Here is a 26,288-nt window from a genome sequence, read left to right on the forward strand (position 1 = left end):
AACAGGTTGAAACCTTTCTCTCTGCGCATCCCCGATTCCTATGGGAAGCCTCGCAACTTTCCTGCAGACCGAGCTGCTGACATTATCAAATGAGTCGCGGCGTAAGAACCCAGAGATCAAGGAGGTAGGATTTGTTGCATTGCTGATTCTGTAGGCAACCCCTGTAAGAGATGTGGGGGCGGATGAAATTGGACGCTTTGCTGATGAATGCTGACTTCCTCCTATTAGACGGCAGAGAGGTTGAGCGCGATCTTACGGACACACCGCGACCATCCTGGGAGCGATATTGCCAAGGGTAATCCCAGCCTAATCCAGGCCTCAAGCCAAGAATGACTTACAAATTTGTATACTATGGAAATGATTTAGAGCTCGCGCGTGCCGATGAAATTGTGCTTCGGCCTTTTCTTCTTGCTTGCGAGACGAAGCACGTTAAACTTGTCACCATCGCCATTGGCTGCGTTCAAAGACTCATATCCTATCATGCCATTCCAGAGGTATATACATTGGTCGAGTCCGGCGATCTGAGTTCTTTGGCTCAATGATGTGATGCTTTTGTGTACAATAGACTTCAGTTAAGACGATCTTAAAAATGCTTAACGATGTCATCAATAATGGGGTGGAGATCCAGCTTAAAATACTGCAAACTATACTTCCTCTCTTAACCAACTATCATGATATCCACCGGGAGCTCTTGGCTGAGGTTTTTGCGCTTACCATTCTATTTTGTTCTAAGGAGTTATGGATTTTAACTGGAGGGGCTCTATGGCTTTTATACTAGGCGCTCTTGATATGCTTTCGCCTGCAAGACTCAAAAATTGTAGTCGTTAATAACACTGCGGCGGCAACGCTACGACAGCTTGTCATTTTCTTATTCGATAAGGTGACCAAGGAGGATGCCGATGCAGCAGAAGCGTCTGGATCCGATTGTAAATATTTCCATTGGCTTGTATATTGGAGTTCATAGGTTAATATATATCACGTAGCAGCAAATGTAGCGCTTATACCCATTGAAGTACAGGGCGAGGGAACAATAGAACTCCGGCCGGCGGCTGCCGACGCATACTGTTTATTCCAGGACCTATGTTTCCTTACTAACGGAGAACATGCCACCTTCCTCCGGTTAAATAGCTTAAGCCGTACTTTCGGTTTGGAGCTGATTGAGAGCGTGTTGACGAATCATCACAAACTTTTCTCAAAGGTAAGGTGGCGTGCCTTGAATTTCTTTTTTTTTTTATTAACATAAATACATTGACCATTACATCGTGTTTTTTCTTTTTACCAGCACAATGAGTTCTGTGCACTGCTTAAAGTCCGATTGTGTCCCCTCATTATTAAGAGCTTCTCCGACAAACTGGACTTCCCGCGTACCATGCGTTTGATGCGCGTGGTCTACATTCTTATCAAGCAATTCAACGAGATTTTAATAATGGAATGCGAGATTTTTCTCTCCATGTTCGTCAAAATTCTCGAGGCAGAGAATCCTCTGTGGCTACGCGTACTCTCGATGGAGCTTTTCCATGGTGTGTGCGCAGACTTTCATCTTCTGCGTACCATTTTCCGCAACTATGACCGACAAAACCAGTCGCCTTCCATATTCCAAGACATGATGAATGCATTCGGGAAGATCTCGAACGAAAAGCCACAAGCAGTGGGCGCCGGAACCGGCCTAGGTAGCCACTATGGAAATGAGAGACGCAGCATTGATGTGAGTGGATTCATGAGCGCCGCTGCAGCTGCGACGGGCGTTGGGACTCCGTCAGAAAACTCACCGGGGCTAGGGGCGTCGTCCATCATGAAAATCCAATGGTATACCCATATAGATAGATTGATAGTGTTATTTTAACACTTTTTTCGACACGTCGACTTACGGATTTTCCCTTTATAACAGCATTGACCAACTCGATAAAATTGATCCCCCCGCCATACCCGAGACTTATCTTTATTACCTAACCCTCTTGACGCTGAATAGCATCGCTGACGGGCTTGCGTCCTTCGTTCTCCCGATATTTGGGAGTCTGGCAAAACAACAAGCACGGCAAAAGCATGTTCAGTCGGCCAACACGCCCAACTCTTCCCCCACCCCTCGTCCTGCAGATACCCCGCCCTCATCGAGCTCCTCCACCTTCATTCACTCGATTGGGCCAGCTTCTCTCGAGTCCCACCCTCTTTACAAAGAGGTTCTGCTTGTCACTGATATGGCCAACGTTGCCTGGCCAGGGCTTCTCGCCGCGATGACTTTCTTCCTCTCGTCGAACCTGGACGAAGAGCTCTTTCAAAACAGCATGCGTGCATACCAGAACTTTACGAACGTATGTGGCATGCTTAAGCTGCTCACGCCTCGCGATGCTTTCCTCACCAACCTGTGTAAGGTGGCGGTCCCCCCGGCTGCCCCACAGTCGATGGAACGCTCAATGAGCCTCACAAGCATTGCCTCGGCAGCGAGTGGGCTGACGGTGGGCGGTGGAGGGGACGGCTCTCAACCAATGACGGTACTCTCAGAAAAGAACCTGTTTTGTCTACGGGTGCTGCTGAATATTGCTCAGTATCTTGGCGGGGTACTCGGTGATTCCTGGTACTTGGTATTGGAGACATTGCAGCGGGCCGATCATATCCTGTTTGGAAGACGTGGGGCTATGGTACGCCGCTCTCAGTCCGGGCTCCCGGCTGCTGCCACCGCGGGAAGTACCACCACCTCATCGGCGGGCCAAGCGGCCTCAAAACGCCCCAGCGCTGCCGAGGCAATTTCCGCCTCTTCGTCGTCTCAGAGTCTGATCGAATCTGACATTTCCATGATTATGACCACCACCGCAAAACTATTTGAGAACACAAAATACCTGGATGATAATGCATTTATGAGCTTTATTAAGGCGCTGTGCATGTTGAGCGCGGCCACCAGCGGTATCCCACTGCTACTTGCTGGGTTCACGGAGGAGGATCTCGACACCTCCACCAGCGGGAAAACCAGCTTTCCTCGGCCGACAGTGAGCGTGAGTGGATTTTCATCGCAACTTTTTTTCTACAGGTTCATCGAACTCCATCCTTAACCCTTCTGTCTTTACAGAAAACCGATTCCACCTCTTTTGCTATTGAAAAGCTACGCTTTGTTTCAGTGCTTAATATGCCCCGCATTTTAACCTGGGAGGCGCCTCGCTCGCCATGGGATTTTATCCTTGGCCATCTCATCTCCACTGCAAACTATATCAACACCCCTTCGGCGATACGCTTGCAGACCTGCCAGGCGATTGCAAGTATTATTTCAGGCTCGATGAGTCACGCAAGCTCGGCGGGCATCAAAAACGACCCGAGTATTCAGATGCGACAGTTGCATGCCCTGAGCCAGTGCATTGTGACCGATTTGAACGCGCCCTCCGGAGAGGAGCTGAAGGGCTTCGTAGAAGTGCAACAAATGGGACTGGAGACCCTATATACCCTGCTGCAAACGTCCGGACATTCTCTCACCTCTGGTTGGGGGATGATATTCGACATGATTAAAAGCGTATGTCAGGCCGATAAGACCTCGCCGGCCGATGGCACGCCTGCAAGTGCGGCTCCTGCTGGCGCTGCCGCCGGCAGCCCCCCAGCTGCTGTAGAGGAATCCTTGGCCGACGATAGATCTGGTGACGTCGCGGGGTTAACAAGAAGAACCTCGGTGGAGGTCCAGGTGACGTCGGAGGCGGAGGAGCCAAAGAGGTCACTACGTGAGCAAGGAAGATCCGCAGAGCTAGTGCGTGTTGCTTTCCCGTGTTTGCAGTTAATCTGCACCGATTTCCTCTCGCAGCTGTCGCCGGATTGTCTACACCAATGCATCAACGCACTGGGTGCGTTTGGCTTGCAGACCGAGGACCTGAACGTGAGCCTCACCGCCATTGGATTGCTGTGGAATGTATCGGACTTTATCCAGACGAAACGGCAGGAGCCCGACAATCTATCGCCTCGACCCGAGGAGACTGAGCCGGCTTATTCGGGCGAGGAGGGCAAAGAAAAGTTGGACTTTGAGAGGATATTAAGCGAAGACCTGACGGCCCGCAATCTCTGGATGCTGCTTCTCCTTCAACTCTCGAAACTCTGCTCGGACCCTCGACCCGAGGTCCGAAATGGTGCAAACCAGACCCTCTTCCGTACCATCAGCATGAATGGGTCCACACTGAGCCGCCAAACGTGGCACATATGTGTGTGGCGGGTGCTGTTCCCTCTGCTCGACTCGGTGAAGCTCTCGGCAGAGCGTGCGGTTCGGGAAATGCACGAGGATCTAGCGACGGGACGGCAGAAGGCACAGCCGTCGAAGGAAATGCCACTGCTGATGCACCATTCCCGAGCCACCGTCGACAAGCAGTGGGATGAGACGAAGGTGCTCGTGCTCTGCAGCATTGCGGGCATATTCAACGATTTCTTCCCGGTGCTTGTCGAATTGAAGGATTTCGATAGCGCCTGGGATCTGTGGCTCTCCCACCTTGAGGACGATTGCCTACGATCAAGCCAGGAGGTCTCTCTGGCCGCGATAAGAAGTCTACGGTCAACCATCACATTGCCCGCGGACTATGAGAAGAGCTGGCCGCCCTCGCTATTGGAGAGGGCCGTTCCCCTCTGGCAACGGGTGTGGGCGGTGTGGGAACACATTGGGCAAGGGATCTCCCACCACTTGACGGGCTCCGAGGATCTCGATCAAGCCCCCACAACCGAGTCGACCGCGCTACAGCACTCACGTGGAAAACCGTACTCGGTCGAATTCACCCAAGAGACGCTGACTGCCTTTGTGGAAACGGTGGGCGACCTCTATGCGATCGTCGGGTCGTCTCTCGACGTCAATCAGCTGCGTCGACAACTCTCGGTGATCAAGCGTGTTCTCGCGTACCCGGCCTCCCCCTCGTATCGCCCCGACACCGACCATCTCTCCCCGCTACAAGCCGCTGCTCTGGGGGTGATCGAACGGCTGAATATGGATACTCCAGGCGCGCCCCCCATTATTCTCGCTGATCTGGTGGATTATATGTTACTTGCTTTCAACAAATGGATCACCGAGCAGCACAAGGACCGCAAGATGATAGACTGTGTCCTCACGATGGATGCCCTGCCTCTTCCGCCGACCAAAGCCTTTGCATCGGTGACCTACATTGCTCTTGCCAAGCGAGCGATTCGCCTTCTTGCCCAGCTGTTTGAGCGGTTTTCACACCATCCCGAGCTGTACGATTCGGGGGTTTTCGAAAAGATTATCGGGGGCTATGGGGTTCCAATGTGGCTAAAGTACGAGTGCCCCCCCTCCTACCAGCACAACGAAGATATTCCGCTGTGGAAGACCGCCACCACTGCCTTCATGAATGTGGTGAAGGTTGGACTGCCGCTGCTCCAGCAATTTGGTGAGGGGATTAAGGAGGAGCGCTTCACAGGGGTTTGGTATCAATTTGTGACCGTGATGGAGGGGACACTGTTGACCAGCAGCAAGCCCCCGACCAACATGTCCATTGAGGACGCGGACACAGACGAGTTCTTCGACATCTCCTTCCTGGCCTCGCTACAGGCCGACCTCCTGTGCTACATGGGCGAGGAACGGGTACCCGAGCCGGTGGTCCGGCGTCTTGTGCACGTGATAGAGCGGGCTTCGCGGCTCTATTTCCTCGATGACCACCAGGGCGATCCGGTGGCGGTGGACTGCAATGCACGGGAAATGTTTGAGGTGGAGGATCCCCGCAAGGAGCAGATGTTGTCGGGAGACAACGCCGACACAGCCATCGAGGGCAGCACGAGCGGGGTGGTGCCAGTGTTACGGGAGAAGTTCTCCTATGCCTGCTTCGGCTGTCTGTTTGAGCTGTGCGCCGAGCGCCCAGGAGAGCTGCGAGCCGGGGAACCTCATGAACAAGCAACGGACAAAAGCGCAGAGGGCAGCGTAGAGGCACGGCGACGCATTGCGCGCATTACTGCGCCAGCGCTCCTGGAACGATGTGCATTTATCATCAAAGCATTTAGCGCCGATAAGGGGCTGCTTGGGCGGGCCCCGTTCCCGAGGGTGCGACATGACGAAGCGATTTTTGTGCTCAAGCAGCTCTTATCGCTTCGAGTGCAGCCCGGCGCCCTGGATGATCTGGACACCACTCGCTGGCAGATCAAGCCCGAGGCTCTGCGGGGCTCCCGCGCCCATCTTTTCGTGCTGTATCCCATCCTCTGCGAGGTGCTGGGCTGTGCCGACCAGACTATCATTGGTCTGTCTCGCGAGTGTCTGATGGCGATGGGGGAGGAGCTTGGCTTCTCGGGGTTGGTGTCACTCTCGAAGAGGATATAAATTTTTTTTTTCTTGTTATTTTTGTTGTCTCTTCTTTATCTTTTGGTCTTTAGAGGTTTTTGAAGGAAAATAAATTCATTAGTTTATTTTTTTTTATTTAGCATGTGCGTGTATCGGAGATTCCTTCGGGAGGCATCCTTCTTGGCTTTTCCCTCTTATCTTTTTTTTTTTCTTCTTTGGATTATTAAAACTAAAACACGTCTTATTGAAATGGGAAATTCATCCCACAAATACACCCAAGAAAGGGACGAAGAGAAGAAAAAAAATAAAAATTTTTTATATATATACTAATTGCAAACAATTAATCACGATTGAAGACAAAAAAAACTGCATAAATCCCAATTAACCCGGTGCGTTACCACGCACATACAAGACTCAAGCTTTCCGCCCACTCCTCATTTACGCAACTCGAATAATGCCCGCGTTGATCAGCTTTCGAATGTTGGCTGCCACCGACGGGTTCTTCATGTGCTCCTGTGCGGCACGCGGGTCTTGCTGCATCTGCTGAAGAATGGACTGCATGACCGGATCGCCCAAAATGCGCGCGATCTCGGGGTCACTGGCAGCCCGCTTCATCGTCTCTTCCTGGCTCTCATTCTGATATGCTTGGCTCATAGCCACATTGCACTTGAATACTTGCTGGTCGATCTCGGCCGAGTTCTTGTTATCCTTGTCGTGCTGCTTGGCAAGCTCGCAAGTTTCAAGACACTTGCTGTACTCCTTCTTCATGAACTGGATGGCTGCCTTGCGGATGTATGCCTTGACTGTAAGAATAAAAAAAAAAGAAAATTGTCAATACCAATGGATATTTGGAGCAGCCAGTAAACATGGTGAGAAAACGTACCAAAGGTGGGATCCAACTCGATAGCTTTCTCACAGTCCTTCATCGCCTCGGGCAAAGCCATCAATTTGGTATAGCAGGCAGCGCGATTCGAGTAGCCCCGAGGGTCGTTCTCGTCCCTCTTGATGGCCTCGGTGTAGTGTGTAATGGCGCCAGAGAAATCGCCCTTCTTGAAAAGCTCGTTGCCAAGCTGGCGTTCTTTCTCTGCCAATTCCGGGCTGTGATATGCAAGTTTGGCACGGCGTGCCAATTCCTTTTCGGCATCACGGAGCTTGGTGAGGTATTCGGCAGTGCGATGCTCGGTGAGCGATTTGTTGAAATATTTGATCGCGTTCTCTAGGTCGTCCAGTTTTAGATACGAGTTGCCAATACGGCCAAACGCACGCGCAATCATCTTGTAATCGGCGCGAAGCTCGCGTCCCACCTCCACTGCTTGCTCACACACCTTAATGCACTCCTCGTACTTGCCCATCTCAAAGAGCACTGCCCCCTTGTTGGTCAGGATGCTGATGTTGGTGTTATCCAGCTCCCATGCTTTCTCATAGTGCAATAATGCCTCCTCGAACTGCTTTTGCTTGTAGGCTTGGTTTCCGAGCTCCTTTTCCTTCAGGGCCTCCTCCTTTTGCTTGGCACTTTCATCCTTCTCCTCCGTCTCCATTGGCTCCGGCTCCGGCTCCGGCTCCTTTGCAGCAGTAGGTTTCTCATTGTGGGAAGCGGACGATGTTCCGCTCGGCACACTGGAGCTTTCTGGCATCTCCGGCATCTCCGGCATCTCCGTTGGCATGTTCGCGTCAATTCCCATCAGACCCATCATGGTGGTGAGGATGCGCTTATCCTGCATATGCATGGTGAGCACAGATGGGTTGGCTTGGATCGCCTTAATTTTCTCGACATAGTCGGGCTCCGTGAGATAGGGGGCAAGTTTGGGGTTGCCGCCGATCTTAGCAAGGATATCGCCAGAGAAGAGACGACCTAGAGCATCCTGAGGGTTGACTAACAAAGCATAAATAGGCGCATTGTCAGCAAACCAATGCAGTAGAATGTCTACCATCTGTATGGGCTAATACTCACAAGAATTCTCCAGATCTTCCAGTGCCTTCTTTAGCTGAGGATTGTTGGGTTCATGCTTGAGTCCTTCACGATATGCTAGGCGTGCTTCGGCCAACCGATTTAACCCATGGAGAGCTGCGCCCTTTCGGCTATACCCCTAGAACGCGAGAAAGAAAAGATAAACATTGCTCAGTCAACAAAATCTTCGTTATGGACATTAAATTAATTCGCGTCGTCATTACCTTGCCCCAGTCCTGTTTCAGAGACACAGTCTTTTCTGCATCCTCCAATGCGCGCTCATATTGTTTTAATGAGGCATAGGAGGCGGATCGGTTCGAGTAGAGTACGTGATTGGTGGGATCTAACTCAATAGCTTTGGTGAAATGCTCGATGGCTACTTCATAATTCTTTGCAAGAAACGCCTGATTGCCTTTGTTTTTAAATTCTTCAGCCTAGAATTATAGAAAGGGGAGAGGTTAGACAATGGAGTCTATGAGGGGAAAGTGGGAGAGGAAGGGACTATTTACGCTCATGTTTTGAATAGATACTCGAGGGTGGAGTGTGCAAAGAAGGTCAAGGGACTCTGGATGCGAATTTTTTATTCGAAATTTTGATTTTCCTTGTGCTTCTACAAGTTTCGAGTCTGTCGAGGGATTATCAGCCACCCAAAACATTCTTTAAACGACCACTTAATGGAGATTAAACGATCAAAAGCGCTATGTAACTCTTTATAAACGAAAAGGTGAAAAAAAAAATAAACAACCGTAAGAGAAACAAAAAATATTAAAAAAATCTATATAGAAGATGTGTAGGTAGGAAGGATTTATTGTTGCTTGCATTCGGGCGCCTTCTCATCTTTTTCCGCTGGGATCTATTGGAGAGGGGAACAGATTTATAGGTTATATTAACTTATCCCAGTGCTCTTTAAAGGTTAAGACTTACATAGTCATCATCGTCATCATCGTCTCCATCATCATCCTCCTCCTCGTCGTCATCCTCTTCCTCATAAAGCTCGTCATCCTCGTAGTCGTCCTCTATGCCCTCGAAGTCAAGAGCTTTTCCAGTGAACCAATCGATGGCGTGAGGAACAATCTGTTTGGCGTTCATCAATAAACATTAGATCACACATATCCCTGGTGAAGCCTCCAAAGTTCCCTGGTTACCTTATCCTTGAAAATTTCGCCGAGCTCATAGTCTGCCTCTAGCATTGCACTGAGTTCATGCTCCTCTTCCTCCTCGAGCTCAGAATCCTTTGGCACAGAGGGTGGGCTGAAGAAGTTGAAGAATGACTCCGTTGGAACAGTCTTCTTCACAACGCGGGTTTCGCCGGAGGACTTATGCCGCTGCTTTTTCTCCTCGATGGTCACGGTGAGATTCTTGCCCTCCTTCCATTGAATTTCGGTACCCTCGGCACGGTCGTACACATAGTCGCCGCCATAGCCAGGCTTATCCTGGTAGTAATACGTCTTCGTCAGGACGGCGTTTGTGAAAAACTCGTTCTCTGCGAATTCAAATTCAAGGCGGAATCCGGGCCGGTCAAAGTAGCCAACACGCACGTCCACAAGGGACCTGAGCGCCTCTTCGTCAGCCTCGGATATCATCCCGGATATGCGACCATTCGTCTTCATGGCCGAGAGCCAGAATTCGGGAATGCCCACTTCCTTCTGCCCCTGTTCGTTTGCGCCCTTCTCCTCCTCAGCTCCCTCCTCCTTCTCCTCCTCCTCTTCGTCCTCCTCAGCGGCAATCTTCTCGCCCAGCTTCACCTCCTCCTCAGTTGGTTCCTGCTTTCCGACGACGATAGCATTGCGCTTCTCATATAATGGCTGGAAGAGGCCGGCATACTTCTTCTCGAGCTGGAAGATTTCCTCTTGTAGCTTGATTTCCAATTCGGCATGCTGTGACTGCAAATAACGAAGGGAATTGACGCGGCGTTTTACCTCTGGCGAAAGTGTCTGGATGTAGCCAGATGATTTTCCGACGAGCTGTCCAAGGCGTCCTTGGATCATGGACAGCATCCGGGGATCATTGAACATTCCTCTGATGTTATCTAAAAGGAGGGATATGATAGGCCATCTAGATCATCTAGATGTGATCCAACTTCGAAATGCAAAGATTACCTTTTTCCATATGTTCAGAAATGGTGGGGACGCTCGGAGGCTGCGAAGAAGCAATGGGTGCGTTGAAAATGGGAGTGTTTTGAGGGGTTGGAGCTGCTGATTCAGAATCTTGAACCTTTTTCCGGATGTCCACACCTTATCGAGAAAGATCCATGATTCATTGATCATTCATCAATGTTAGTCTCTGAATAAGTAGAAGAAGCTATCAAGGGATGTTACCTGGCCGATTTTGGGACATGATTCCAAAACAAAAAAGCTAATATCTTCTTTATAGTTTGAAAACTCAACAAACTTTGACGCACTGCAAGCGCTCAACAAAAGATAATAGTTGCCAAGCCACCGACAGGATTATTTTTAAAATTTTGCTTGATTTGCTTGTCTATGTCATTAAGAATTTGCGGGTCGAATCATTAAATACTTGTGCATGGGAAGCCCACTCAGTGTTAATTTAGCTGTGTTTGTTTTTGCGCATTTCTCCCTCCCGCCGGTCCCATAAGCTGCAAGGGAGAAACGGGAATGCTTCCAAGAGAAGCCCTTCGGCCCAAATGGGAAGCCGCGCTTAACACCCACCTCGTAGCATGCTGGCATCCGGAAACCCTACCTGCCCACCAACCCTAATCCATCCGAGAACCCTAACCTCTCGTCCGGAACCTGCTCTCCCAGTCCGCTGCCGGAAGCGGTAGGCTCTCTGCAGCCGGCCGCTGAGGCTGCTTTCCAGCACGGGTCTGCGCCTAGACCAAGGATGAGCAAGGGGGAAGGGATGTGAGAAGAGGCATTCGGAGAAGAGCGCTGTTCTCACGATATCGGTCTGTCAAGATATGGTTCGCAGGTTTGCGTCAAAGCATTCTCCGGCGCCTCTTCCCTGAAATTGCGATGCAATCAATGGCTCTTGCCACATATTAAAACTCTAATGGGTGGTGGCTCTAGAGCACATGACTTTCGACGCAAGGTTCCATATCTCCCTTGTCCATTTCGGGAATTCTGCTTATAAGACTCTTAGTGAGTGCCCCTTATCGCTTTGCCTATCCTTTCCCTCCCTCTCTTCCCCCCGTTTCCCACTTATCTCATTCCCCCGCCATGGATTCTGGAGAAAGACGTCTACGTGAGCTCGGCTATAAACAAGAGCTCAAGCGAGAACTCACTACATTCAGCAATTACGCCGTTTCACTTTCAATCGTTTGCATTTCGAGCGGACTCACCTCGCTTTTCCAGTACGGCATGAGGACGGGGGGGCCGGTTGTAATTATATTCGGTTGGATCATTTCCAGCATCATGACTCTCTCGGTAGCACTTTCCATGGCCGGTAGGTTTGTTGACCTTCCTTTCTTCCTGCCCCTCTAACTTTTGCGCCCCCTTTTCCCTCCCCTCCCTTTCATACGCTTGTTCGCACCAGAAATATGCTCCTCTTTCCCAACCTCGGGAGGCCTGTACTTCTGGGCCTATTATCTGGCCTCTCCTAAATACGCGCCCGTGTCAGCGTTCTTCACCGGGTACTTCAATCTGTTGGGCCAATTCGCTGTATCGGCCTCGATCGATTTTGGCTTGGTATTCTTCCAGATTCTTACTGCTGATGGGCTTTTTGGTAAACCACCTTGCCATATGTAGGCTCTTATGTTAGGTGGTACAATCTCGTCCGTCGTAGACACCTTCGTTCCCACTCCGCCCATCATTATCGCACTCCATTTTGCCATCGTCGCCTCACACTGTATCATGAATTCGCTAGGCATGAAGGTCCTACGAGTATTGAACGATATCTCGGGGGTGTGGCAAGCCGTTGCGCCGTTCGTGGTAGTCGTGACCGTCTTGGTCTTCTCGCGAAACAATCTGAGAGACGCAGAGTTTGTCTTTACGCGTAAATATCACAGGGCCCCCCTGATCGATTCATTCTAATTGGATACTAATATAAAGTGGGATTGGCTTTGCAGATTTCGAGAATCAAACTGGCTTTGCTTCCAGTGCTTATGTGGCATTAATTGGGGTTCTGATGGCACAATACACCCTCACAGGCTACGACGCATCTGCTCACATGGTCGAGTCATTTATTTGCCCTCTTGACCTATTTCTATGCAACTGACCTCTTTTTCCCTGGTAGACCGAGGAGACAAAGCGAGCCGATGTTGCGGGCCCAGTTGGGATGATCTTGGCCGTTCTCGTGAGTTTCCTTGTTGGCCTTTTCTTCCTTATCGGCTTGCTCTTCTCAGTGCAAGATTATAACTCAGTCCTCAACACCCGAACCAATTTCCCGGTCACACAGATCTTACTGGTAAGCGGAGGGCTATAAGCTATTTGTGAGGGAGAAGACTAAGGTTAAATTCTCGTACACTATGGCTGAATTGTCAGGATGCGACTGGCCCCACTGGCACAATCATTCTGATGACTCTCCTGATTGTTGCATGTTGGTTCTGTGTAAGGATCACTCGCCATATCGATTGTGTGCTTTTACTATCATACTAATATGCTGCACTCTGTACCTCGACGCAGGGCCTAGCCAGCATCACTGCCAATAGCCGAATGATATACGCCTTTTCAAGAGATGGAGCCCTCCCTGCATCCAAGATATGGCACAGGCTTGGAAGCAATGGAATCCCCCTCAATGCTGTGTTCCTCTCTTCATTCGTTGCATTTATATTGGTAACAAAAATCCCGCTAGTCTGCTTAGTTATGTCAAGTGTATTCCTCTCAACACCAAACCTGTCAATTCAAACTAGGCTCTACCGTATCTCGGCAACTCTACTGCTTATGGAGCAGGTATGCTGTCTATTTTCGTTTTCTCGTTTGATCTTCCTCCCCGGTATCCTCCTCTAATGTTTCTTATTTTGGGGTTGTCTATGCTTAGTCACTAGTGTTGCCACGATTGGCCTTTATCTTTCCTATGGCTCTCCCATTCTCTGCAAGGTGCTGTTCCGCCGGTTCACGCCAGGCGCTTTTCGTCTCCCGTTCTCCACCCTTATCAACACCATCGCTCTGCTGTGGATAGCCTTCATCACCGTCCTCTTTGTGCTTCCGCAGGTGAACCCCGTCACGGCTGAGTCCATGGTAAAAGACCATCTTTTCTTTGTCTCGAATAATATGTCCGTTGAGTCTTTGTTTTTTCTTTTGCTTTGGTTTCTGCCGAGTCAATAGAATTATGCCTCTGTTGCGGTTGGAGCTCTCACAATAGGAACCCTACTTGGGTGGGTGTTCGACGCGCACCGCTGGTTTAAGGGTCCCGTGGCCAATATTGAGCCGGAGGAGACGCTAGAGTCAGATTCCCCCTTTAAAGTTACCATGAGTGCGGTTCCCACGGATGAAAAAAATTTAGCCTGACCTTCGCTTCTGTATGTATTCCAGAGCCATATCTATCTATTAACTTATAAATATCGAATAATTTATTGAAGAAAATCAAAAAAGGAGTGTTGGAAGAATAGAGAAACAAGAATGAGAAGGAATGTATATAGACAACATAGAAATAGTGGGAGAAGAAAAAAAATAAATATTTGAATTGCTCGATCTCTTACATTGAAAAAAAAAAGAAAGGAAGAAGCTGAGAGGAAAAAAAGTGCCAAAAGAAATTCACATTCGTACAAAAGGATTTGTTTTTTAGACATACTGCAGCTTGAGTGCATAATCCACTCCGCTTCTTCGTAATTTCTCCATCACTCGACGGTTTCGTTCCTCCTCGTCCATCTCCTTGAGTAAAATTACATTGGCCAAAAATGCAATGACATCTAGAGTGTCGAAGCCAAACAAAGTAGTGTAGACAACGGTCAAAAAATTGGTACCTCGGTCAATAATCATCTTGCCGCATCCTGGGAACACAGAGAGGGGGGTGCAAATGTCGGATGGCACAGCATTGTCCCTTGGGTTCATGAAGCCGCAGCATCTGTTACGGTTCTGGAAGTTAGCTCGCGTAGCAGTGGAGAGTTTAGCCCAGCTATTTGGAAGGGACTCGAAGAGTTGCAGCGAATCGAACCAGGGAATGCTGGCAATGACCAGCTCAATCATAAAGATGACTAGGAGAATCCAGTTGGCTATGATGAGATAGTTCTTTTGCCGAACCATGGGAAGGCCACCCACCAGGGACAGCACGCCCACAAATAAGCTCATACCGCCAGCAATCATGCCCACTAAGAAACAGAAATGAGGGTACGGTCAGAATGATGATGGAAATGCATCATGACTCATCTAGCAATAGGAAACCTACCCAGTTCGAGATGTCGTGACATTACCAGATCACGGATGAATTCATCCTGGAAATACCAGACGGTAGGGAAGGTAAGCAATATAATACCCTTTGCTAGGAAAGCAAGGGTGATTAAATGCTGCACAAGTCGCACCCTGCTGTACATGAAGAAAAATCAAACCAGTTGATTTAGGAAGAGATGCTGGCGATGTATATGTAGAATGGAATTGAATGAAGGATGGGATGATACGCTATAATTAATAATCAAACAATGGGCGAATGAGAAAAAAAAAATAGAAAATATAAAATAAAAGGGTGGGCTCCGTTCTCAAGAAAATATAGATATGCTTCAAGAAAAGGATTCGATTCCCGTAGCCGAGCGGAACAAAGAACGTCCGTGTACAACACCCGTCAAGGACCCAGAATTAGGCGGGCGCAGCATCGAAAATTAAGCACCCTTCACCTTCCATATCGAAGATATAAACACTCCCCTGTCAATTTCAAACCAAGCATGAAGTTTTATTGGCAACATTGCAGATGCTATATCCTCCTACACACACATATAAAACAAGATAGAGCAGATGTCTGGTTTGTCTGCCATGTTATTTGTAATCGAATAAAGACTACAAGTTTGTATCCCAAGGCTTTTCCAGCAGATCGGGAACCTCGCGTCCCTTGTAGTAATCCACCACCTGGCGCACCTTCCTTGAGATATTCTGAGGCGTGAACCCGAAATGCTCATACACCTTGGTGTAGGGTCCACTCGAACCAAAGGTGTTCATTCCGATGGGGGCATGCGCATACCTAGTCCACCCAAATGGACTCAGCGCCTCCAGCGAAACTATCGGAATGCCGTGGCCAAGAACGTCTCGGCGATACTCGATGGGCTGCTCTTCGAACAGCTCTTGGCAAGGCATCGACACGACTCGGACCTGCAGGCCTTGCTTGGCGAGCTCGTCTGCAGTGGCCACACAGATTGAAGTTTCCGAACCAGTCCCGATGAGGATCACCTGCGGATTCGCCACGTCCCGTAGTACATATCCTCCTCGGAGCGTCTTCTCGATCGACGAGCCCTCGAGATGCGGAAGATTCTGACGCGATAGGGATATGACGGAAGGACGCGTGCGATTGCGTAGCGCAATTGCATAGCAGCCGCTGGTCTCATTGCCGTCCGCGGGACGAAGTACAAGCATGTTGGGTGTTGCGCGGCACAGCGCTAAAGTTTCGATTGGCTGGTGCGTTGGCCCATCCTCCCCAAGACCAATCGAATCGTGGGTCATCACATAAATTACCCCGAGTTGTGACAGCGCAGAGAGGCGCGCAGCGCCCCAAGCATAGGTAAGGAAGTTAAGGAAAGTGCCTCCGAAGGGTATAAACCCTCCATAAGCCGCCATTCCATTCATAACACCGGCCATGGCATGCTCACGCACTCCGTAGCGCAGGTAGCGCCCAGAGTAGTTGCCAAGCTTCGTACTGGGAGGCTGAAAGTCGACTGCATCCGGCCAGCGCGTCAGGTTAGATCCAGTCAAATCGGCAGAGCCCCCAATCATCTCGGGGATGACCCCGACCAGCTTCGTGAGCACCGTTTCCGACAACTTACGGGTTGCAACCGCCTTATCGCTGGGGCTGAACTGAGGCAATGCGGCCTCCCAGTTGGGCGGCAGCTGATTCTTGTGTCGTCGCTTGATTTCCTCCGCCTCCTTCGGATATTTCTGCGCATATTTCTCGAAGAGTTGGTTCCACTCCTGGTGTTTTTTGCGCCCGCGCTCTGCGCAGGCTCGATAATGGTCATAGGTTGCCTGGGGAACGTGGAAAAATTGCTCAGGATCGAATCCAAGTTTGCGCTTCACCTCCTTGATGTCCTCCGGATCGAGTGGCGCACCATGGACTTTTTCTTTTCCTTGCAGTTTCGATCCATAACCAATGGTGGTGCGCAGCTTGATCATGGACGGTTTATCTTTGACGCGTTTCGCTTCTTCGATGGCGCGATTCAGGGTTGAGATATCGTTGTCTCCATCTCCAACCACCTGGCAATGCCAACCGTAGGCTTCAAACCGTTTGTATACATCCTCTGTGAATGAGAGCGCGGTATCACCATCAATCGTGATACTATTATCATCGTAAATTGCTATCAAATTGCCCAGCTGAAGATGCCCAGCAAGCGAGGCAGCCTCCGATGCAATTCCTTCTTGAAGACAGCCATCGCCCATGATCATGTAGACATGGTGGTCAAACAAGTCAAACCCGGGTCGATTGTAAGTTGCCGCCATATGCTCACGTGCAATTGCCAGGCCGACTGCATTGGAGACTCCTTGACCCAGTGGGCCAGTGGTCACTTCAACGCCGGGCGTTAAATGGTTCTCAGGGTGACCTGGAGTTCTATCAGGGAGGAATAGAAGGATGGTAAGTGAAATAAGGAAAAAAACATCGAATACTATCCAGCAAAGTTACGCACTTGCTTTCCACCTGACGGAAGCTCTTCAAGTCTTCCATAGTGACATCATAGCCCAGAAAGTGAAGCATAATATACTGAAGTGCACAAGCATGCCCATTGGAGAGCACAAATCTATCCCTGTTGTACTATCATGAAATAATAAGAAAGAAAGAAAAATAAGTGAAATATTGTGGAAATTGTGGCAAAACAAGTGTATCCAAATATATACCCAACTAGGGTCGCTAGGGTCGCAATTAATATGGTTTGTCCACAACACATGTGCCAATGGCGCACATCCCATAGGTGCTCCTGTATGGGGAGTAGTACACATTTGTATAACTTGGGCTTATTTCGTGACATTATAAGTACTCACCTGGATGCCCACTGTCGGCTTTCCTCACAACATCAGCGGCAAGGGTTCGAATAGTGTTAATGCACAGCCAGTCTTTATTCTGATTTTGGGTCATTATTTTAATTTAAAGTCTTCTTCTGATAACGCGAAAAATGGTAAATAAGAATTGTGGAAGGGTCTTCGAAGCAGGGGGGAAAAATGAAGATTTTACTGGGGGTTTAGCCTGATATAAAAGAGAAAGGAACGCCACTCACCACGGGAGCAAAATGAATATGCAGTCACCTTACAATCGGGTTTAAAATGAACATACGTTTTCACTCCGATGCTTAATTAGGACTCAGAAGAGTGGTGATGTCGTAGGTTACTACTGCCCCTAACCCCGGATAGGAAATGCACTCTTGACATTGTCGTCATACCGAGAGAACTTCCAAAGTATCGGTCAAACAACGGCTATTATCGAGGCGCAACCCGAGAGTATCAGGTTGAGCTTCCCATCTATGGCGACAAAGCATATCTGATATCATCGACTTCAGATGTGGTAGTAGCGGTGTTTTATGGTCGCGAATGTTTAACCAGTATTTGACTTATTTTACAGACAAAGCGAGCATATATCGCTTAAATTCTAGACCGGAGAGGCTATATATAATAATTTAAAATTGTTGGTAAAAAAAGGAAAAGACAATGAGTAAAAATAATAAATGAGAAAAAAGGGAAAATAAAATTTACACAATAAAATAAACAAAAAAAGGGCTCCTGCTACAACTGAAAACATGCTTCATTCATAATTCGCGTATTATACAAAAAAAACCTTTAAATGATATTCTCAGTGTTCTCGCTAAGAAATCTAGTGTTATAATGTTATAAACGTGCCCTCAATGGCTCCAGCCTAAATTTAATCTCCTTTAACTTAGCGCTCAACGGCTCCCAACGCTCGAATAACTCTCGCAGTTTTTCCAGTTCTATTCTTAGCTCCTCATCAGCAAGGATGTTTGCGTCATCCATGACTCCGCGCATGGCCCAAGGTAGATAGAAGGGATTGCTTCGTGAACGAGCCTTGAAATCGTTAAGCACCGGGGCCGATGCGGGACAGGTGATCTTCGGTGCTTCCAGAAGGTATTGAATAGCAAGCGTGTATACACCAATCTCTTCATATATTGTTGAATGGGATTGATCGCTGTATAATGACCCAGCTAACACTTCGGATAGATGAACGAGTAGGCCATGGTCGTGAAGCCCGCGATTCCGCAGGCGCAAAGCAAAAACAATCAATTCGGTAAGAAAATCGTGCTGATATATATGGGCATCAATGTATACTGCACGTAGGATGGAGGGGTGATTCGCTCCATGCATGATGGCAGAGTATAGCGGCACTACCTGGTCCTGTAACGACCCAACCAGTGTCAGCTTTACCCCGACCTGTAGTATGTGGGATAATGCCTCGCGAAACTTGGAAGCAATCGTCGTCGAAGAATCCATAAATTCAAATAGTTCTCGGGCTGCCGCCGCCTCAAAATATCGCACGATTAAATTCCCCTTCAACGCGGGAAAGGGTCCATGGCTTATCCCTGCCATGGCCAGCATCGAAATTGCTTGCCTCTGAGGCTCTATACGACCCTCCTGAATGAGACGCGATAAGAGCATGGCTGAGACTGGGGTGCCTTGCGAGTGTGCTACTACCAAGATTGCATCTGCCGACGCAATGGCATCACACCATGCGGCACTGCGAAGAAGATTGCGATAGAGCAGCTCAACTCGATCCTCCACCTTGCCTTCACCTTCGAGCGGGATTTGGGTGATGGCACTCTCCGGCAGGTCGACACCATGGACCTCCTGGAAGTATAAATTGAGGCTTTGTGCCATAAGCTCACAGAAGCGCGTCGAGGTACCTGTGGGCTCACCAATTACTGATCTCACCAGCTAAGAGAAGAATAACAAAAGGCGATTACATAAGAGTTGCTGCATATAATAGAAGTTCGAGAGGCTTACTTTGGTGGGGAACCACCCATGAACTCCGATGACAACAAACCGCTTATCCAGATTTGTGCGTGTGATGTCGTCTAAGAAGCGTGAGATGCGATTTTTTGGTCTTTTACCCGAAAAGAAATAGGTATGGAATGCATGAAGTGCGTGTTGCACTAGTGACTTGGACGGTGATGGCGAAAGCGTGGGTGGGGCCCCAAATTGCGATTCAAATGTTGGTAAAATTACGTTTTTTGCGTCTTTGCTCAATGGCTTTGTGGAGGGAACTAGCCAACCGAGTGAAGAAGCTTGAGGAGGTTTTGCCACCGGGGGTTTCGAAGAAGATTTGTCTTTCTTCAACTCTGTTGGAGCACCCAGGTTGTTTCCACTCTTGAGCGAATCCTTCGAGTGTTCTCCAATGACTACCTCATCCTTGCCTGGTTCACGCGCGCTCTTTAGTGGTAACTCATTGGTCCTTGTGTCTATGGAGACAGTGGTCTGATCAGAAGTTTTCTTGGTATTAATGGACGAAGGTGAATTTGTTTTTGTGCTTGAAAATGGCCACCACGTAGAAGAAGAGGAAGAAGTATCTTGTTTAGGATTTCCTTTTGATTCATTAGTGTTCGAATCATGCACTTGTTGACTTTGTACGAAATCCTTGTCGACAACGGGAATGCTTGAACCCTCGCTTAGTCGCCCCTTTACATCATCTGGGTTATCTTCAGGTGATGTTGTTTTGATGGAGCTAGGCTTTGAACGAGGGCTTGTTTCTTCACCATCTTGGTCAGGCTTGGAGCTGGAACTTGAAGACTTCCACATAGGTATCCAGGACCAGGCGGTATTAGCAGGATTAGGAGAACCATTGGAGGGTTCCTCTATGCTATTTCCGGGAAGATTTTGTGTATCTTCAGTGGTGCCAACATATGACTGATTGTTTATATCAGTTCCGGGGGAGACCTCTACGAGACATTCTCCATTTTCCTGGCATACACTGTTCACTGAGGCTGCCGTTACTGATATCGAAGATGGTGGAGTATATTCTTCTTTCTTCTTTACTATATCTTTGCTTTCGCCCTCGGTTTCGTTCGATATATTCCTTTTATGCCGCCACATACTCTCGACTAACTTCTCCGTCGCACTTGCGGATGCTGGGCTCGAACTGAGGAAAGGGGCAGCAAGCGTAGTCGTTTCCTCTGCTTCAGCTCGACTCTTAGGCGATCCAGTCATCCAGGATAAAACCGACATTTGTGGTGCAGATGACTGGCGTCTCTCTTCGAAGGTATTGGAGGGAGTTGAACTGGGTGAAGGGTTGACAAAAGTGGGTGTGGATGAAAAAGCAGGAGAGGAAGTGACTAGAGCAGATCGTCTATGATACTTGCTTGGATATTTCCCTTGAAAAGATGAAGTAGAGTATGAAATAGAGCGCTGTACTCTAGGCTGCGGTTGCTGTGTGTCAAGTCTGGCAGGGAGAGAAACAGTTGATGCTGCAATTCTTGCATACGGTGATGATTGTTGAACTATGGGTGATGCGATTTCGCCTATATGCTTAGGAGTACTCGGTTCTGATTCTTGATGTTTTGTAGGTTTACTGGACTGCGGCTGTAGCTCTTTCGTTTCTGAAGTGGAATTAGGCATCAGGTTTATCGCCTTCCCTATTGATGACGATTCAGCCGCATTTCGGGCACCGGACTCCTTCCACCATAGCCACGACTTATACGATGATGGGGCTGATCCCAAAGAAGTTGACTGTGGGGTAGCGGATGCGACGGTGGGTTGGGATTCAATAGTAATCGGCTTCGTTTCAAAAGCTTTGCCTAACCGCTCAGTAGTCAAGGCATTAGTGTTGGAGTCAAGTACTGAGATAGCAGGCTCGGATTGTACATCTCTCTGCACCGTTGTATCAACAGGTGAATTGGTGGAAATATTTTGTACTGTTGTCGAATTCGCGGTATTAGAATAAGATGTAAAAATTGGAGACCACCATGAAGACCGATCCATTAAGCAAGCCTATGTCTGTCTCCTTTGTTCTGAGGGGATTGCCTTTCTATGTGGAGGGGGGAAAGGGTGGAAGTCTATAAAGGGAGTATTTAGCCAGACCAACACTTCTTAGAATTAAGGGTCTTCCCAGATTCTCAAGTTCAATTTGCACGTGCTGGTCAGAGCTTCCATGCTCTTGTTGGGGGCGGCCATTTTAAAATAACCACACGAGGGAGAACAAATTTGCGTGTTCATTATTATGCCAATTGAATAACAAATAGTGGCAATAAGGCATGTTATCGTCACAACCTTTGTTATTATACCTATCACATTATTATTTGATATATACCCAACCCACTTTTTACATGCAAATGCACGCTTATAACAGAAGAATTAGTCGACATTTGACGCTTCCGAATAAAACACGTGCAAACATCAGAAAATATGGGAGTTTAATATGGCAAATAATGTTTAATATCGGTTCTCTAATCAGGTAGCAACAGCTGAAAACGTCTCTTTTGAAGAGAGAAGAAAATTCAACTATAATATTTCTAAAACTATTTCAATCCTGAGTATTCAATCATTAAGGCCTATTTAAATTTATAACAAACGCCATGCACAGGTAGTTTATTTTGTCCCGAAAGTATCAATTCGTATAGGCTAAGCTCAAGTTTTCCCCTATTACTTCTGTTCTAATCTTTCTTTGCTTTTCCATCTTTCTCCTCCTCTTTCTTCTCTTGGCCTTTCTCCTCCTCTTTTACACTCTCCTTGGCCTCATATTCCTGCACTTTAGACTCCAATTTTCGCACCTTCCCCTCCAGCTCCTCCACCCTACGAATTATCGTGTTGCTCCAGTCAAGCCAACCGCCACTTGAATAGGCCCGCAAGCCATTCAAACGTCTATTCAACCAGGGATGTTCTTGCGCTGGTAATGTTGCGCGAACAGCTTCAATATCGTCTAATGCTTGAGTGGCACCTAATTCCACTAGAGCTTCGACGGCGCTAATGCGCACTGATTCTGTGGGGTCGCGGAGCATGTCCACGAGAATCTCAATAGCTTCCTGTTGATGCCGTTTCTCTTGGCGGCGGGCACTTGAGCCAATGGCTCCGGGGAGATAGGAACGAATGCTGTAAGGCTCCAGTGAGGGAGATTTGCGAGTAAGGAGGTACTGGAATGCCTCAAAACTGCGGTGAACTCCCAAGGCTAATTAAAGGGAAAATTAATTGAATTATGCTTTGAAGGCAATAATATTCAAATAGCAAGTGTGTAATCCTTACCTCGCAAGGCTCCAGCACGTATCAGCCCATGTTGGCCGATCAAACCATCATCCTTAGCAACATCCAATATAATTTTCAAATCTTCTGGATTTTGCTGTACTGCCAGACTTTGCAGAGTGGCAGCGTGCGCACGATAAGGTAGTTCTTCTCGTTGCAAGAAGCTAAGTAAAGCTTGACGGAGATTTTCATCTCTGATTCCGCATGAAGTTGCAATGCTTGCCATCGCCATTGGCTCCGATTCGTTAAGGAGCATCTCTCCTAGAATCTCGAGACCGAATGCGTTTTTATTGGACGAGAGAGTCTCCGCGACTAAACAAGAAAATATCCAGGAAACATTATCACAAACGCATCAAGAATTTTTTAATTTGTTAGTTGGTATAGTACCTTTAACGCGAACACCGTAGAATGGCTCATTTGCAACAAGTGTCTTCACTTTTTTCAGCGCAGCCCTGCTTCCCACTCCAATTAATTGTGCGTATGCCCAGGACCTGTTAAAAACGTCCTTGGCGTTCTTAGCTGTTGCCTCCAAGATGTCCTCACCAGGCTGGAGACCTTCCAACGAGAAAAGTACTTTCCCTTCAGGATCAACCCTGATTTGTGCGGGCTTCGCATTGCCAAGCCTTAAAACGGCCACCGCCCTCTCGTTTTCAAATCGTACTGTAGTGGAATACACTTTATCTTCAGCATCGATGACCTCGACATCCAAGTCGAAATGGAACACTTTTGGCACGTTTGTGTTCGGCTGGTGTTGAGTCTGTTCAAAAGCAATTTGCACAGTATTATCGCGTGTGGAGTGTTCATACGAAGCCTTGAGCTGGGGGTATCCAGGAGAGTAGATCCATTCATCAAAGAAGCGAGTAAGATTGAGACCAGAGGCGTCTTCTAGGCAATGCTTGAATTGCTCGGTCGTGACTGTTTGGAAACGGCGTGCTTCGAGGTATTTATGAACACCCGCCCAGAAAGCATCGTCCCCGAGCAATTTGCGCAACATATGAATGCGCCAAGCTCCTCCAGGATAAAGATGCTGATCAAACATCTTCCACGAATGATCATATTTATTTGTCACAATCGGGCGCTGTTAAAACGAAGTAATTAGTAATTAGTAGCTAACCTAGTGGTTGATAATTTCGAAAAATTACTTGATAACGCTTGCATTCGTCAAAGTATTGTTCGGCATTTCGCATTAATTCGAAACGCATATCCTCGATCGTATTGTGATCTTCGATATACAGGACTTCGATGTAGGTAGCCCAACTCTCTTTTAGCCAAGCATGTTCAAAATGACGAATGACAGTCATATCACTATCAAACATAAAGCATAAAATTTTCCTTCTTTCAATATCGATAGCTTTCAGTACTCTTACCCAAAATAAGTATGACCCATCTCATGAATATTGATTGCGTCAATAAGCATTTCTCTCTCTTTTACCAGGCGCTCGTCCATGAGGACTGTGCCGGCCCAAGTCACAAGTGAGATGCATTCCATGGCACCAGAAATGTTAGGTAGCGCAATTTGATAATATTTTGGCCAAGGCATTGGTTGCTTCAATTTTTCAGTGAGCCAACGTATCATCTTTGGAGTTTTTCCGAAACTACGGCGGATGTCGGCATGGGGCACTCCCTTAGCAGCATAATACTAGACCGATCATTGGTAACAGTATTAATAATTACTACAGATATATATATGAGAGAATATGAGCTAATATATTATTATATACTTTTACAGGGACCCCGTCCACTTCGCCATCATCCACTTCCTCAAACTCGCCAACTGCAAAGCAAATCAGGTAAGATGGGCTAAAGATAGTTGGTATTAGCACTAATTAGTGGTGTTTGCGCTTTTTTAAGAAAATATATGGTTCTTCTACCAAAGACAATCTAAATGCCAGCGAGTAATTTTCATATTCCCTTGGGATTCTTGCCCAATCAACTTTCCGTTAGCAAGTGCAATGGTGGTTGCAGGATGAGTAATAGTAAACGCAAGTGTGGTTCGTACTATCGGGAAATCGACGCACGGGAGCCAGTGGCGACATCTAAGCGTTTAGAAGAAAATTTAGAAAAAATAACGCGTAATTTAACTAATTATACAAAATTGAGTTGCGCGTCTTACCTTTCAGTTTCATGATCGCTGATTACAAACTGTGCTTTCGACGGTGTCTGATCTGGAGCCGAATAATACAACCCGGCAATAGGGTTATCTGTCAGGTATTCGACTGTTACCTTGCGCTCTTCGCCTGAAGTAAAGGGGGTTTCCCACTCGAGGCGCAGCTGCTTTCCATCATAAGTGTGATTCACTTTTTCATCCAACACTTTCAAGTCTTCGAAAGCGATTGCGTTAAGAATGATGGACGAGCGGTCGTGAACATTCGCGGTTGCAACACGATTGTTGTTTTTAAAGGTGGTTGTAACCTTAGCTTTACAGATACGACTGGTAAGATCATCGAAGCGAAGATGGATGTCTATAGGAGAATGATAAAGGTGTAAAAGATTAATATCCCGTCCACGAGACGATTCGAAACTGAAATAGAAATACACTTTTGTATATTGTTTTGCAAAAATAAAAGCTAATGTTCCAATGCGGACATAGAGTCTGGAATTGATGGAGGAAACATCCTCTCCTTACATACCAATATGCACTGGCTCCAGTACGGTATCAGGCGCGTAATGACGCTCAGCATCGGCCAAAGTGAATCCGTCGACACCCGACTTTTTATGTTTGCAGGCGAATGATGGCATACTCGAGGAGAATGTAAATAGCGTTTCTATACTAAACTTTAGGAAAATAAAGAGAATATATAGCAGCCTCTACGGATATCGGACCGCGATGGTCGCAGCTTATTAGCCCTGCATAAATTTCGAATTTTGTCGACGTCAAAAAGGAATGAATCATCTCGGAGCCATTTTCTGCAGTATTTAATTATTAATTTTTTAAACTGTTATTAATGCTGTCCTACCAATATTATGCTGCATTATCAAAGACATAATTGCCGAGTGTTTCATAATTGGAAAATAGCGTACTTTTCACCTGAAAAAAATCATAATACTGCTTCCATTATGTCGACCGAAAAGAATTCAGCACATTCGAAATGGAACATTAGCAGGGCATTGACCATAATTCAGGCAGCTTCTGGTAATCACCTTTCTGACAATTTCTATGCCAATTGACAAATTCGAATTACTGTAGGCTTAACATTCCAAACATTTCTCACACTTCATTTCCTCACTCATCTCTCTGCCAACATCAGCATCGATAGAGCAAATGCTTTGATCAAAGTATTTCGCACCTACTACCAGAATCCGGCCGTAGAAGGGGTAGTGGTGGCGGGCAGTGCATTTGTTCATATTGTTTCGAGCTTCGCAAAGGTATATCTACGTCGGCGATTAAAGGCGTCCTTGGACGAAGCGAATAAAGATAAAATGAAGGAAAAGCGTGCCGGGCCACTGCTTGAACTGCCCTCGGCGCGCCAGTTGCACCATTGGGCGGGTTATTTTTTGGCCTTTTTCATTATCCCGCATACATTCGGCACTCGATTTGGTCCTGATGTCCCAGCAGGAGGGATGGACATGTATGGAATTCGTAACATTTTAATCCATGAAGGGATGGTATTTTATCCCGGGTATATTCTTGCTGCTTCTGCAGGAATATATCACATGGTGCTAGGAGGGTTATGGGGATTACGCAATCTCAGTTTTATTAAGATACTCAAGTCGAAAAATCAGGGCCGCATAGTAAATTGTGTGATCATAGTATCCACCCTAGGTGTTATTTCGTCTCTGTTAACAACGGGTGGACTATGGTAATTTGTGTGCATATGCAGATTTAAGTAGATTTGCCCCTGAGTTT

The 26,288-nt window shown here is 47.6% G+C and overlaps 9 protein-coding genes across 9 annotated transcripts; 3 read left to right on the plus strand and 6 right to left on the minus strand.

Moving 5' to 3' along the window:
- Positions 1–40: 40 nt before the first annotated feature.
- VTP21DRAFT_3825 (uncharacterized protein) lies at positions 41–6,274 on the plus strand (the record flags this gene model as incomplete). The annotated part of the gene is made up of 9 exons (XM_069394168.1): positions 41–124; positions 229–295; positions 367–494; positions 566–700; positions 779–926; positions 984–1,198; positions 1,283–1,806; positions 1,889–2,987; positions 3,062–6,274. The coding sequence occupies 9 exons, from the start codon at positions 41–43 to the stop codon at positions 6,272–6,274; spliced, it is 5,613 nt and encodes a 1,870-aa protein (XP_069248704.1).
- A 399-nt stretch (positions 6,275–6,673) lies between these two features.
- VTP21DRAFT_3826 (uncharacterized protein) lies at positions 6,674–8,698 on the minus strand (the record flags this gene model as incomplete). The annotated part of the gene is made up of 5 exons (XM_069394169.1): positions 6,674–7,038; positions 7,119–8,108; positions 8,187–8,322; positions 8,408–8,617; positions 8,693–8,698. The coding sequence occupies 5 exons, from the start codon at positions 8,696–8,698 to the stop codon at positions 6,674–6,676; spliced, it is 1,707 nt and encodes a 568-aa protein (XP_069248705.1).
- Positions 8,699–8,988: 290 nt separating this feature from the next.
- On the minus strand, positions 8,989–10,520 carry VTP21DRAFT_3827 (uncharacterized protein; the record flags this gene model as incomplete). The annotated part of the gene is made up of 5 exons (XM_069394170.1): positions 8,989–9,036; positions 9,108–9,257; positions 9,329–10,212; positions 10,283–10,417; positions 10,502–10,520. 5 exons carry the CDS (start codon positions 10,518–10,520, stop codon positions 8,989–8,991), a joined length of 1,236 nt encoding a protein of 411 aa, XP_069248706.1.
- Positions 10,521–11,359: 839 nt separating this feature from the next.
- On the plus strand, positions 11,360–13,588 carry VTP21DRAFT_3828 (uncharacterized protein; the record flags this gene model as incomplete). Its single annotated transcript, XM_069394171.1, has 10 exons — positions 11,360–11,585; positions 11,676–11,827; positions 11,888–12,134; positions 12,208–12,311; positions 12,375–12,545; positions 12,623–12,688; positions 12,764–12,913; positions 12,991–13,030; positions 13,119–13,318; positions 13,406–13,588. 10 exons carry the CDS (start codon positions 11,360–11,362, stop codon positions 13,586–13,588), a joined length of 1,539 nt encoding a protein of 512 aa, XP_069248707.1.
- A 273-nt stretch (positions 13,589–13,861) lies between these two features.
- On the minus strand, positions 13,862–14,610 carry VTP21DRAFT_3829 (uncharacterized protein; the record flags this gene model as incomplete). Its single annotated transcript, XM_069394172.1, has 2 exons — positions 13,862–14,388; positions 14,466–14,610. 2 exons carry the CDS (start codon positions 14,608–14,610, stop codon positions 13,862–13,864), a joined length of 672 nt encoding a protein of 223 aa, XP_069248708.1.
- A 457-nt stretch (positions 14,611–15,067) lies between these two features.
- On the minus strand, positions 15,068–17,345 carry VTP21DRAFT_3830 (uncharacterized protein; the record flags this gene model as incomplete). The annotated part of the gene is made up of 4 exons (XM_069394174.1): positions 15,068–16,823; positions 16,900–17,024; positions 17,108–17,187; positions 17,252–17,345. The coding sequence occupies 4 exons, from the start codon at positions 17,343–17,345 to the stop codon at positions 15,068–15,070; spliced, it is 2,055 nt and encodes a 684-aa protein (XP_069248709.1).
- A 743-nt stretch (positions 17,346–18,088) lies between these two features.
- Positions 18,089–21,187, minus strand: VTP21DRAFT_3831 (uncharacterized protein; the record flags this gene model as incomplete). Its single annotated transcript, XM_069394175.1, has 2 exons — positions 18,089–19,147; positions 19,217–21,187. 2 exons carry the CDS (start codon positions 21,185–21,187, stop codon positions 18,089–18,091), a joined length of 3,030 nt encoding a protein of 1,009 aa, XP_069248710.1.
- A 671-nt stretch (positions 21,188–21,858) lies between these two features.
- VTP21DRAFT_3832 (uncharacterized protein) lies at positions 21,859–25,180 on the minus strand (the record flags this gene model as incomplete). The annotated part of the gene is made up of 9 exons (XM_069394176.1): positions 21,859–22,370; positions 22,445–22,753; positions 22,829–23,519; positions 23,584–23,746; positions 23,809–24,080; positions 24,163–24,241; positions 24,313–24,477; positions 24,555–24,903; positions 25,072–25,180. The coding sequence occupies 9 exons, from the start codon at positions 25,178–25,180 to the stop codon at positions 21,859–21,861; spliced, it is 2,649 nt and encodes an 882-aa protein (XP_069248711.1).
- Positions 25,181–25,498: 318 nt separating this feature from the next.
- Positions 25,499–26,245, plus strand: VTP21DRAFT_3833 (uncharacterized protein; the record flags this gene model as incomplete). Its single annotated transcript, XM_069394177.1, has 2 exons — positions 25,499–25,574; positions 25,629–26,245. The coding sequence occupies 2 exons, from the start codon at positions 25,499–25,501 to the stop codon at positions 26,243–26,245; spliced, it is 693 nt and encodes a 230-aa protein (XP_069248712.1).
- Positions 26,246–26,288: the final 43 nt, after the last annotated feature.

Source organism: Calcarisporiella thermophila (genome assembly GCF_041956535.1).
Source record: "Calcarisporiella thermophila strain CBS 279.70 unplaced genomic scaffold VTP21scaffold_19, whole genome shotgun sequence".
Taxonomy (NCBI): Eukaryota; Fungi; Calcarisporiellomycota; class Calcarisporiellomycetes; order Calcarisporiellales; family Calcarisporiellaceae; genus Calcarisporiella; species Calcarisporiella thermophila.